Genomic DNA, 13,605 nt, shown 5'->3' with positions numbered 1-13,605 from the left:
GTGAATCTACACTGTCTTCTATTCTGCCCTGTGTGTGCTGGCAAAAATAAATAAATAAAAGTCTAGTGATTCGTCAGTCCTCCTCCACCTTAGACATACACGAGGCATCATCTCTGAGAAAGCTTCTGAGTTCTCACTAAGTAACACTCTCCCAGCCCACACCTCTCTTTCTCAGACTCTCCCACTCCCTCCGGTTGCCCCTGACCTTGGTTCTCTTTTGCAGCACACAATAGCATACAGCACTTGCTTCGCCCCCGACAAAAATGACGGTTTTGCGATCGAGGAGGAGAGAGCAGAAGGAGAAGAGGAGAGGACGAGAAACGGGGGGGGGGGGAGAAAAGGAAAAACCCATCCAAAGCAGAACGTTAATTAATTGAGGCTTTTGTTCAATTTCTCAACAAGCATTTAAACGAGCAGACTGAGTTACACCGAGGATGATCATATCACGCCGAGGCAACGGATGGTGCAGAGCAGCCAAATTTGGAAGGTAGCAGCAGGCTGGGGTTCTTTGCTTCAAGGGGGGAGCGCCTGGGCTTTTGCCAGTACCACCCCACCTTGCAGCACCTCAGGCTGGTATCGCCATTCCAGTAGACACATCTGCAAGCAGCCATCAGAGGCACAACACAAACAGATGTTGTCACGGGGATGTGCTGGGGCAGTGGCTATGGTACAGCAGGGCTGGGGGTCTGCAGACAGTAGAGGCTGGTCCATTTGGACAAACGGGGAGCTGCCCCACCATTCTCAGGCTTGAGAATGACCTTGTAGAACCCAGCAGGGAGAAGGATAGGGATAAAATTAGAAATAGTTGGTTCCTCCCAGGGCTTTTTTCAGCTGGAACTCACCAGAATTCAGTTCTGGCACCTCACCAGCTGCAAAGGGCACCAGCCACCACTGTCTGAAGCCCTCTAGATGCTGTTGGTTCCAATTCCCATCAGCTCCTTCTCCTTCAAGAATGGCCAATGGTCATGGATGATGGGCAAGCCCTACAACTTCTGGAGGGTCACAGGCTCTTCAGCCTTGGTTTTACCATAACCACTGCCCAGTTGTATTGCCACCATTCTGCAGGCAGAAAGACAAGCAAAAGCAACGAAAACCCATTGCAACAAGCCAGCATGGCCATCGGATGCATCAGTTTTTGGCCAGGGTTCAACCAACACAATTAAATAAAGGCCTGCTTATGTTCTGGCCAGATTCAAATCTATATGCTTCCCAGATGCAGGAAGAAGCATGAGAACAGAGATGAGGGTCTCAGGAGAACAGCTCTTATGAAAAGAACCTCTCATAACCGTCCCGTTGATGACAGAAGAGAGACCAGTCAAGGTCATCAGTTGATCCTTTTGCCATATACCAGGTGGAACAAGATGGAAACAGAAGGGCCACAGCAAAATGCTAGAGTACACGCTCTACATACAAAACGTTTCAGGTTCAGTCTTCAGCATGCCTGGATAGGACTGGGGAAGACTCCTGGTCTGAAACCCTAGAGAGTCACTGCCAGTTAGTGTAGAGAATGTCAAGCTGGATAGACTCATGATCTCACTTGGTACAAGGAAGCTTCCTATGCTCCTAACTGGGTGACTGATGAACTGACCAGAAAGGTTCTTGCCCACTTCATCCTATTCACATGCCAATGTTTTTCAACAACCTGTTACTCCATCTCCATTAACTTGCCCAATAGTTCAAGGGAGGAGCTAAAGAAACTTCCATGAGATGTTGTTTAATCAGAAACTGTAATGGCAAACCACAAAATTCAGGAAGTACCTCTAAGAAGGAGGTACCAGCTGATGAGTGGGAACAGGGTGGAGCTACCACTGGAGCTTTGGCACAACTGGGGTAGTGGTTAAAGTATTGGGCTAGAACTTGGGCAATCAGGGCTCAAAACCCATTCAGCCATGAAGCTCACTAGATTATCTTGGGCCAGCCGCTATCTCTCAGTCTACCCTTCCTCTCAGAGAAATTTTTTAGGATAAAATAAGAAAGGGGAGAAGCATCTGTGCCACCTTGAGCTCTGTGGATATGAAATGAATGGATGGATATAGAATGATTAAGGTGCTTCCACTTGCAACAATCAAGCTAGTCCATCTGAACTGAAGGCAATCAACTTGAGAGATCAGTTCGGTGTTGATTGTGATTGTTTACTGCATATTTACATGTATATCCACCTTCCCTCCAAGGAGGGTGTCCCTTTTAAGTCTTCATGACCTCCCTGTGAAGTAGTTTAGGTTGAGAGAAGATGGTTGGTCCATGGTTACTCAATGAGCTTCACAGCTGAGTCCATCCAGTCTTCATCTAACACTTTAACCACTGGATTGGAAGAACAGATGAGCAGGAAGCCAAGAATGTATGGATGCCCAATCTTACCTCTACCACAAACTCTTTAGGTGACCTCAGGCAAGCTGCTTTATATAGGCTACACCACCACCTGCTTCCCACAATAGGGAGTTAATGCTGAACTTCCTGCACAGGGGTTGTTCTAAAGTTTACAAGCTAATGTATGCTTTGCAATTTGAACACTTCTAAAGTGCCATATAAATGCTATTATGAGGTCTGGCAGACTGATTCAGCACTATTGATGACTCACAAACGCTTTGCACTCAGCATCAGGACACATGCTTGAAATGTAGAAGGCATCTCCAGTTTAAAACTTCTGTGTCAGATCTTGGAGAGATGCTTCTGGTCAGAGTAGATAAAAGGCAACCAATGCAGTACTCTCCAGATGGTGCTGAACTATCATCCCTGATCACTGGCCATGATGGCTGGGGCTGATGGGACTTATAGTCCAAGAGCATCTAGAAGGTGCCACATTGGTTATTCCTGGGATATGTAGCACCAAGATAGATAGAGCGGTAACCAGGCTCTGTAAGGCAGCTTCTTATATATATTTTGTGTCTTGTGTGTATTACAGGCACACATGCCATAACAATGATAACATAACTATTTGACCATAATAAAGAACATCTGATGTTTAAAACCCAATAATCAGGATGGAGGCCTCCAGGGGATGGCCCAAGGCCAGAGAGTATAGAGCTGATTTCAAAATATAAGTTCTTGTGGTGAGGAGGCTCCTTCTCGCTTTTCTCTTTTGGCTATCATCTCCTCCCCAGTTGTTTTGAAGCCAAGCAGACTTCTGCCAAGACCCCTCCCCCAAAAAAACCATACAAGCCAAACTCAACCTAATCAAGATTAGTGAAAGAACAAACACACAGCTCCACACCACCATATCAGAAAACATTATGGTTCCACCGCTATGGCGGTGGTATTGAGGGCACACAGTCAGGTTGCAGCCAACTCGCAGACCTTGGCTTGTAGATAGGCCTGTGCATTTATGAGCACCAGCTCTTTCTTTGCTGAGGAGCATTAAGAAGTTGACTTGCACCAAGTGAAACCACTGGTCAATCTGCCTCAGCACTGTCTACCACTGGTCTTCAGCTGGTGGGTCAGGACCCACCACTGGCCTGATCCAAGGTGGGTCACAACAGGAGCGCTACCACCATGCAAATATATGGTAAAAGATTACATAATGGAGCCCCAAATGGAGGGAAGAATGCTCTTGAGCTCAGGTCCTACTTGAAGGTTTCCCAAAGGCATCTGAGTGCCCAGTGTAAAAGCAGGATGCTGGACTAGATGGTCCATTGACCCGATCCAGCAGGGTTCTCCATGTGTTCTTATGGTTGAAGACTACTGGCCTATACTGACTGGCAATGGCCTCCCATGGTTTGAGAGAGAGGGAGCAGTCTCTCTCAGCCCTACCTGAAGAAGCCAGTGAAAGAGCCTGGGTGTTCTCATATGCATAGCATGCCCCACCACTAAGCTATGGTCCTTCCCCTTCCAGCTAGCCATCAATATCTGTCAATATCTCTCCTCCACAATATCTCTCCTCCATATCTCTCTTACTGAACCTCTCAACCATGGGGCCTGTTTGCAGCTGCCATTAGTAGGACACTTTCTGAAGCAATCTTGCCTTAGACAGGATAACCCCAAAGTGGTGCCAGTTTTCCCATTCCAAGCTCTTGTAAGAACCAACCAAAGATGTTTTGCTGCAGAAGGAAAAGAACATGACAGTGCCCCCTCCTGTTCTGGGGACAGTGAAGGCTGATCCATTAGGGTGAACAGCGCATTGCCCTACCAACCTTAGTGAGCCCCCCCCCCCTTCTTGCTTACCACCATTCCAGAAAGTATCACTGACTGTGAGCTCCTCCTCCTTAAGTCTCAGTGTTGCACCTGCAGGCCTCATCAGAGGAGAGGATGGAGACAGCACTAGGTTTAGTGGGCTCTGCTCCACCTATGGCTGAGTTCCTGCCTTCTCTGACCCACGAGTCCCCAATGGAACTGCTTGGACTGGAAGCTGACTCTTATTTCTACACTGGTGGTGGGATTTCATCTGCCTCCACACCAGAGGCAATAGGCCAAATTATGTGGGCCAAAACAGGCCCTGTGGCAACACAGGGTAATGGCAGGGGGAGGGGTTTGTGAGGAAAACCCTCAGCACCTGCCACCTGAGGCAGTTGCTTCAGTCTGCCTAAAGGCAGCACTGGCTTCCTTCCTGAAAAGAAGGGAAAGGAAGGCTTGAGATTATTTTGAAGAGCGGCTACCATTTTGATTTTTCGTTTCCCACATGAAAGCACCTACAGCCAATGAAAGTCTCCAACTATCATAATTCTCCAAAGCAAGTGGCCCCCACCAAGCAACACAGTTAATGAAATTAAAAGCCCCTAATTGGGCTTAAACAGAGAGACTGTTATCTCACAATAAACCAGTTAGGCCATCTTTAATGAAGAAAGGAGGTTACTCCATTTCACAGAGGGAAGTCCAGAGCAGGCGGTTCACACATCTCCCCATCCCTTCACCCTGTCATCTGGGCTGTGCACCGTCTTACTGGGCAAATCAGGGGGCTTAAGCATAAAACAGAAGAAAGGAAAAGGTTGATCCCTTGATCTTCTCTCTGAACCTATTCATCTGCCATAACCTTGTGAGATGTTTCTTTTGTTAAAACAGTCCTCCACCCACCCACACCGTAACCTCCTTTAATAAGCAGAGGATGGGAGGGAGAGAGGGAAAAATTGATAGTCTTTCCATAATTGCACATACCATAATAGACAATGCAAGGGTCAGTCTAATTCTGCATCCTGTTCCCCAGAGTGGCCAACCAGGTGCCCCTTGAGCAGCCCACAAGCAAGACTTGAAGGAATCAGCTCTCTTTTGTTGTTTGTCACCGGCCTCTGGCACTTGGTGGTAGACTGCCCCTGAACATGAAGTTCAGCTATTGTGATTGACAGCCAGGGATGATGTTGCCATCCTTACGTATTTCCTAAGCACATTTAAAGGGTTGTTCCCACACCTTTTCAAGAAAATAATTAATCTTCCTCCTTTGTCTTCTTAGCCCCAAACCATAATTTTGCAAAATATTACAACCAGGCTGTAAAACAACAACGGTGCCTTTTCCTGAGCTATTTGGAAAGGCTGAAGTTGGATCAAGGACAGATTCAATCCTCCAGTGAACCTGACAACTTCAGATCATTTCCTGACATTAAAAAAGATTCGTTCTCTCTTTCTCAAAACACACACACATACAACCTCTGCTCATTCTGGAGTTTGAAAGGGCCCTCCATCTACTTTGCTAACAGCTTGATCAGCATTTTCAAAGCAGTCAAGTTATTTTCCGGATACAAAAGATTCACATAATCATATCTCCCCCAGCAGTCCAGATTATGATATAGACACGCTGGCTTAAATACACATGGAGCAAAATTCTAGAAATGGCTCTTTCGAGACATAGTTTCGTTTAGAGATTTGCGGGGGGGGGGGCTGGCACTAGCTCAAAGCACCTTCAAAGTGTGCTTTCAAAAGCTAAAAGGCCAAACCACACCAAACTGAGAATACATTACTTTCTTTCACTTTTTTCCCTAGTATTTCCTGGAAGACTCCTCATGCAGCAGAAAAATGGGGCACATCTGGGAACGGATGGTGGTGCTATACCCAGAGTAGGTTTCTCTGCTTTCATTGGGAGAATATTCAGTAAAGGGAGAATAGAAAATGGGCAACAAGGGGGCAGCTACAAAGGAACATACTGGGGGCTTCAAAAACAGCCACTTGCCCAGTCACCTCTGGTGAGTTACTGTCACCTCCAGGTGACCACAAACAGGGAAGCTTTTGCAAACCTCAAGAGAATTCCTTCTTTCCTTTTTCTCCAGCCACCCAAGTCCCTGAAGTCTTGTAACTTTTGTAGATGTATTTGCCAGGCTGGGGCACACAGTCTTTCCTCTGTACAGAGCCATCCCTGGAAAAGCATGCAGGGCCACTCCTGACAGCTTTAAGGACGGCCACGCCAGTTGTACGGTGCAGAAAAGATAAATAAATAAACGACAAGGTTGCCACGGCTCTCCAAATGAATGTTTGGGCCATTTCCCCAAAGCTGCACTTAGAGCACATCCTTTGGGTAAGGTGGGGGGGGAGACAGAGGAGCATCCTTAAGGCACCTGTCTCCATCTTATGTCCTAGTCCTTCTATGATGTGTTGGGTACAACTGGGCTTTTAATTAACCAATAATCAACCCTTTCCCCCCCCCCATTGCTCAGTCCTGGCCTTTGTGCATTTGCTTGCCAAAGGAAAAATAATAAAGAAATCCACTTTCCTCACTCCCACACCCTAATTTGACTCCCACGGGCAACTTACTGAGGCTGCACAATAACCCTATTTCAATTAGCATTAGGCTAATGAAACGGCTCAGAGTTTTAGCATCGCCCAGCCCTCCCCAAAAAGGAAAAGATATATCTGCATTGTTGGAAACCAACACCATGCAGAGATCTCAGCAGATATGGCTCTTTTTAAAATAAATATATACAGAATTAAAATCTAGATGAACGGAGCTTGTAAGAAGAGTGGTAAGGATGGTCCCTCTCCCCCTTACTCTCCCTCCCTTACTTACTCACTCTTGCCTCTCTCAGGTCCATGGGCTTTTGCCTGAGATTTATCCACCAGGATCTCCTAACAAGAATAAAGGAACTTGGATTTTTTTTATAAAAACAAAAACAATCACATTTGTTTTATTTATTTTTTTAAAAGAGACACTCCACTAAGTGTGTGTGTGTGTGTCTGCGCGTGTGTGTGTGTATTTCCCTGGTTCCACAACCCCCACCCCAGTGACTGTGAGATCAAAACATCTACTGCAAGAGGGGGGAAAGCTACAGGAAAGCTGCTCTAGCATTAGAGTCCTTGTTTGCAACAAACAACAACAACAAAATATATTTCACAATGTGATCTGGAATAAGCTACTTAAGGGACAACCCTCCCTGTCTTATTTCCAAAATCTATGTGTGCATTGAAGAGAGAAAAGCTGCAGGGTCGGTGAAGCTTCTTTTTTTAAAAAGAGAGAGAGAAAAGGCACAAACGGGGACACAGAAAGGAGAACTGGAGTGGAGAAAGAGGGAGAAAAAACCCATCCTATTATCATGGCAAGTCTCCCAAAGCGAGAGAGTGTGTGTTCCTCTTCGGACACAGTTAAAGCAAGCCAGAGACTGGAGGTTTCATCGTACATGATCTTCCAGACACATCTATGCACAGGCACACACATAGCCAGAGGTTCCCTCTTCCTGAGGGTGCTAACAAACCCTTATTGACTTCATAGCCATGGCAAGTCTGATCCAAACTGTTGCTTTTTTCAGCAGGAGGAGGAGGGATTTGGAGGGGCCTCCCTCCCACAGACACACACATATATATTTTTGAAAGAGAACCAAAGGGAGATCTGCATTCAGTGAAATGCACATGCCCCGATCTTTATACACAGAGAACGAGAGCAGTGGGAAGGGGCATCTATTCTATTCGGTACACAAGGCACCCCATTATCCCCCTTCGCAAATATCACATGCATGTACTAATACACAGCTTTGGGGAGAGAGAGAAATGGGGAGGGATTTTTTTGGGGGGGGGTGAAGAAACAAGACTTACATCGAAGTGATATTCCTAGAGATGTCCGTGATGTTGATGCTGGTATTCCCGTTGCTCGTGCCTGAATCTTGCCCTTCCAAAAGGGGGAAGAGGTTCCCATCGTCCGGCTTTTTGCAATTGATCTCGGTCTTATTGCAAAGGCAGTTGGCAGGGCAACCCAAGACGGAAACCAAGAAGTCTCCCCAAATGCTCCAGAGCCAGAAAACCTTCCAAAAACTACATTTGGTCGGACAAAACAAGACATCCATCTTCGATTCGCTGTGGCTTTATTTCAGAAGAATTACTGATATATACAAAATAAAAAAATTTTTAAAAAAATTAAGCCTGATGGGGATCCAAAAGAGAGAGGGGGGAGGGGGGTGGAGAGAGAAAGAAATAAGAGGGGGGAGGTTGTGGAAAGGGAGGGGAAAGAGGGGAGGACACGGAGGAGAGGGGGAGAGAGAGAGGTTTTAAGGGAAAGGGGGGGCGAGGACAGGGGAGGAAGCAAAAAAAAAAAGAAGACAAAATAAACCACCCTCAAGCGATCGGAGGCATGTAGAGAAAAAATCCTTCTATCGATAGACTCATGATGGGCAGGTCGGCGAGGCTGGCTTATTCCCTCTCCTGTAGCGGTGAGCGCTGCATCGCGGCTGGCTGGCTGGCTGGCTGGTGTGTGCGCGGTGCGGCTGGCGTTTCTCGGTGCCTTGTTGATCCACCGTAGCTCGCTCGCTCGCTGCTCTCCCAGAGACTTGTGAAGATTGCAACAGAAGAGGGGGGAAGGCAGCAGCAGCGGCAGCGAGGAGAGGAGGAGGAGGAGGAGGGAGAGGAGGAAAGGAAGAGAGAGAGGAGGGTGGGGGAGAAATATGATGGTGCTTAAAGTCACCAAGTCCCACCTACCGGGCAGAATTAAAATTGAAACACCTGCAAGAAAAAACGCCACGCAGAGGGAGAGGAGGAGATGGAGGGGCACGAGAAGGGGGGGGGCTCCCTGCCTCCTCCTCCTCCTCCTTCGCCGCCGCCTCCTGTCGTGTGTGTGTGTGTGTGTGTCCCCTCCAACCCGGCCAGCTAGCCCTTCCCACGCCCAGCAGTGCTGCAGAAAGATGTAATATGCGCGCAAGCGATATAGCGCGAGAGATTAATTTTCTCCTCCCCACCCCTCCGCCGTGCAATGCCGAGGTGCAAGAGGGAACCCCCTCAGCCTGCGCGGTGGGCGACTGTTTGTTGGTTGTTGAAAGGAGGATTTCCTCGCCCGCTTCGCAATATCGCCTACTACCTCTTAGGGGAGGGGGTAGATTGGCGAGTGGGGGGAACTAGCGAGCCTCTAAGGCACGTCGATCCTCGGGAACTCTGCCCGCGATGAGATCGAGGGAAGGGGCGACGATCCTGCGGGCGCCTTTTCCTGGGAAGGAGGCTCTGCTGAACTCTGGAAATCGAAGGGGGGGTCTTTTACTTTGGAGGAAACACGCGCAGGAAAAGGGCTTGAGAACCACGTGGGCGCGCAGCCTGCGCTCGTGACTGCGCGGCTGACCTGTGCCACTCGCGGGTGGACTGGGCTGGCGTACACCCGAGGAAACGTTCCTGGCGAGATCTGCACGTGAGAAAAGTTCCGGGTGGGATTGCAACCGGACGGGGGAGTGGGTCCACTCTTGTTGTGGCTCCTCTCTCTCTCTCTCTCTCTCTCTCTCTCTCACACACACACACACACACACACACACACACAACGCGCCAATCACGTCTCTATTCCGGCAATCTGGTTTTCTGAAAAAAGCAGAATTTGCGACGAAGAGAGATACACCCCACGAGCAAATAAGTCAGAATCTGCAAACAAGAGAAGGGGAATGTTTATCTTTTCCTGCATCCAAAAGGAATAATAATATTTGTAAATAATAATAATAATAGTGGTGTGTTGGTGCATTTTATTTTATTTCTTCAAGTCGGATTCCCAAGCTTTAAAAGAAGAGAAATAAATGAGTCTGAAGAAAAAGAGAGAAAGAAATGAGCGAAGGACTTAAAAGGGGGAGGGGACCTGCCAGGGGGGAAGGGGGAGACTGTTTGGGAAATTGCAAAGGGGGCGTCCAAAAGAGTAGTGGCGGGTTTTTGCAGGGATAAATAAAAGAAGAGGAAAAGAATGATGGTGGTGGGGGCTGATTTCAGGGAGCCGAAATGGCACCGGGAGATGTGTGTGCGTGTGTAAGCAACGCTGAAGCGAATTAAGATGCAGGGTGCATTTTGGGGCAGGCGGCAACCCAAGCAGATCAGAGCTCTGCTTAATTTGCTTTGCTTCTCCACTATGGCGCTTTCCTCTTCCCCCACCTCTGTGGCTTCTCCTCCCCCCCCCTTCCCCATCTCTTTTAATCGCCTCTTGTTTCTGCTCCTTTGCACACAGACACAAGAGCCACGAAGGCGGCGGAGTTTCGAGGTTTCCAGCCGCAGGACCGCGCGGGCTTACAGGTGGATCCATCTATCTCCCTCTCCGGCTTCTCGATCTCTCCCTTTCCTCCTCTCTTTTCGCAATCCTGGGGAAAGAATTCCTGGTTTCTTGGAGAGGGGGAGAAACACTGCGCCGGAAAAGCTTCGTTCTTCGAGCCCAGTGTTTCCCAAACTTATTGGAGCTGAGTTAACTGCTACCCCACTCCGACCGAGAAACAGGAGCACTCTTTGCATCAGCGGAGGAAAAGAGGTTTTATTTTAGAAAGCAAAAAAAAAAGAGAGAGAGAGAGAGAGAGAGAGTGAAAATGCCCCCCTTAGGAGAGAAGCCCCCTCCTGGTATTTATGCATGAGTCATGATGCTGAACAAGATCCCTTGATCAGAAGGAGAAAGGGGGCATAAGCTCTATGTGCTTTGCATACAGAAGGGGCTAGACTGAGTCTCCAGCATCTTCAGGTAGGGAGCAGAAGGCTCGGGTCTGAAACCTCAGAGACCCCTCTGCTCATCTGTGTTGGCCAGTCTTTGCATACCTAGTCCTCTCCAGATGTTTTGATGTAGCTCTTCTTGCCCACCCACAGGCAGTGGAAGCTGGTCCATCATGCCACCAGCCAGCGCATAGTTAAACTATGGAACCAGGAGGTGGTGATGGCCACAAACATGGGTGGCCTTCAAAGAGGATTGGACAAATTCATGGAGGACTGCTCTAGCCATGGCTACTAGCCATAATGACTGTGTTCTGCTGCCATAGTTGGCAGCAAGAAGGCTTCTGAATATCAGTTGCCAGAAGCTAAAGGAGAGGGGAGTGTTCTTGCACTCAAATCCTGCTTGCTGACTTCCCTCAAGCATCTGTGAGAACAGGATGCTGGGCTGGGTGGATCATTGGCCTGATCCAGAAGGCTCTTCTTATGTCAACCAGTCCAGGGGGTGGGACTGCCTGCCAGCTCCCTCCTCCTCCATCTCAGTATTGCACTTGTACAACTCAGCAGGACAGAGGATGGAGATGAATGCAGAAGGTGTTGGATCTGCCTGTCATTGTCTCTGGCTCCATCTACTGTTGGGGCTCCCTACCTTCTGCCTTACCAGTCGGAATCAGCACCAGCCACCACTGGTAAAAATTGTTAGTCCCAAACATCAGGATGGCACCTGGCTGGCGAAGTCTGGTGCAGTCAATACTGAGCTAGATGAACCAATGGTCTGACTATATAAGGCAGCTTCCTGGGAGGCAAGCTTGGAGAGGGGACTCCTGCAGAGACCCAATAGGCAGCCTCCTCTGCAATTCGTCACTTCTCCTGCATCCCTATTTCAGGAGCGATCTGATCACACCCACCACTGAGATGTGACAGAATGACCTGCAGACTCAGCCAAGGATGATCAGAAGGCGTTGAGAAGGGCAGAGCAGTGAGTCATGCTGAGACACGAGTGGGCAGCCTCCTCCACTATTGATGGATGCTTTGGATTCAAAGTTTCCTTGCATCGTTTGAAACAGTTTCTTTCTTATGACATAGAGTTGTGCTGCTCTAGACTGAAGGCAGTGGGGCAGGATCACTATCCAGCACCTCAAGGCTCCAAACTGATATACATCTGATATATTTGCTTCTTCAATTTATTTCACACATACTGTTTAAAATTAGTGCTGTGCTGAACATTTCTCCTGGTTGTTGTTGTTGTTGTTTTACCATTAATGAATGGTAATTAATGAAGAAATTGCATTTGAAAATTATCAAAAGGAAGACAAAGTTTGGGTAGATTTCTCATGGCTGAAGTGCAGAGTTTTTGAGTTGCTTACTTTACTTTACTTCTTGAGGTGGTAGAGGGGGTGTTTGTGAGGGTTCTTGCTTTTTTTCTGCAAATTGCCTCACTTGTGGTCTGCACTCTGCAGCCTTCCTGGGTGCCAGCACTTCATCAAAGCCCAACAGCTTTGACATCGTGAGATAAATTCTTCCACCAAGCTTTTTCAGATCAAGAAGTCGGGAAGGCTACAGGTTGCTTCAGGAAGGCTACAGGTTGCTGGAGAAATCTCACACCAACTGAAATTCACATATATATATATATATATATATATATATATATATATATATGAGAAACAATAAAAGGCTATCAAAGACACCGGTGGCAGCCAGCTTCTAAAACAGCAACAAAATTAAATGCCATTAAAATTAAAAACTAGAGAAAATCGTTTGCAAAATCCATGCAACTCTTTTGGAGAAAATGGTAACTGGACAGTTAAAGTGAAGCCCGGTCAAAGTTGAGGTCCTGTGGGTCAGGTACATTTTTGACTGAGAAGACCTGCTCTGGAATGGGATTACAGGTTTGTCGTTGTTGTTGTTGATCAGTGGATCCTAGTGAAGGCTCCAGTCTTAGCGCCACTTATCTGAGAATAGCTCCATTGAATTCAATAGGACTTAGTCACATCATAACTAACTTGTCTCATTGATTTCAGTGGGACCTAAGTTCAACTAGCAGCAGTGGCGTAGCGTGGGTTGTCAGCACCTGGGGCAAGGCAAGTAATTTGTGCCCCCTAACCCATGGATTTGCGCCCCCTAACCCGTGGATTTGCGCCCCCTAACCCTAACCCCCAGATGTTGTGCCCAGTGCGGCTGGCCCCCCTGCACCCCCCACGCTACGCCACTGACTAGCAGGACTCTGGATCCCACCCAAAGCCTTACCTGCTACCTTATTGTAGTATGAGATTGGTAGTCTGGCAGATGGTCAAATGCAGGGCGATCCAAAGACTTTTTAATAGTCTCGAGAATAGCTCAGTTGGTAGAGTATGAGATTCTTAATCTCAGGGTTGTGAGTTCGAGCCCCACGTTGGGTGAAATATTCTTGCATTGTAGTGGGTTGGACTAGATGATCCCCATGGTCCCTTCCAGCTCTACAATTCTATGATTCTAAGACACTACAAATAAGGAGGCCATGCTTCATGTTGCCACTTAGGGCAGGGCCTGAGAAAAGCCTGGTTGGGCAGGCTCTTGGGGGAAATAGTGGTCCTTCAAGTATCCTGGACTCAAGATTTCTTAGATCTTGAAAGGTCAATAGCAACACTTTGAATTGTGCTCAAAAAACAAATTGTTGTTGTTTAGTCATTTAGTCGTGTCCGACTCTTCGTGACCCCATGGACCAGAGCACGCCAGGCACTCCTGTCTTCCACTGCCTCCTGCATTTTGGTCAAACTCATGTTTGTAGCTTCGAGAACACTGTCCAACCATCTCGTCCTCTGTTGTCCCCTTCTCCTTGTGCCCTCAATCTTTCCCAAC

At 47.7% G+C, this 13,605-nt stretch overlaps 1 protein-coding gene and 1 long non-coding RNA gene across 5 annotated transcripts in view; one reads left to right on the top strand and one right to left on the bottom strand.

Annotated features, from left to right (window-relative positions):
- Positions 1–8,887, bottom strand: part of NTRK3 (neurotrophic receptor tyrosine kinase 3) — a 402,429-nt gene extending 393,542 nt beyond the window's left edge. For 2 of the 4 annotated variants that reach the window (XR_008327460.1, XM_053364232.1), the window contains exon 1: positions 7,942–8,860. Coding sequence is in view for 3 of the 4 variants with exons in the window: in XM_053364232.1 (XP_053220207.1) it covers positions 7,942–8,189 (248 nt within the window). In the remaining variant the exon portion in view is untranslated. Of the gene's footprint in view, positions 1–7,941 lie in introns of all 4 variants that reach the window. The other 2 variants (XM_053364230.1, XM_053364231.1) reach the window with 2 other exon arrangements.
- Positions 8,888–8,974: 87 nt separating this feature from the next.
- On the top strand, positions 8,975–10,615 carry LOC128401336 (uncharacterized). The gene is made up of 2 exons (XR_008327461.1): positions 8,975–9,514; positions 10,307–10,615. It is a non-coding gene; the product is annotated as an uncharacterized LOC128401336 (long non-coding RNA).
- The last annotated feature ends 2,990 nt before the right edge of the window (positions 10,616–13,605 follow it).

This window comes from Podarcis raffonei, chromosome 14 (genome assembly GCF_027172205.1).
Source record: "Podarcis raffonei isolate rPodRaf1 chromosome 14, rPodRaf1.pri, whole genome shotgun sequence".
Lineage (NCBI taxonomy): Eukaryota > Metazoa > Chordata > Lepidosauria > Squamata > Lacertidae > Podarcis > Podarcis raffonei.
This window is presented reverse-complemented; position numbering and strand designations above follow the sequence as displayed.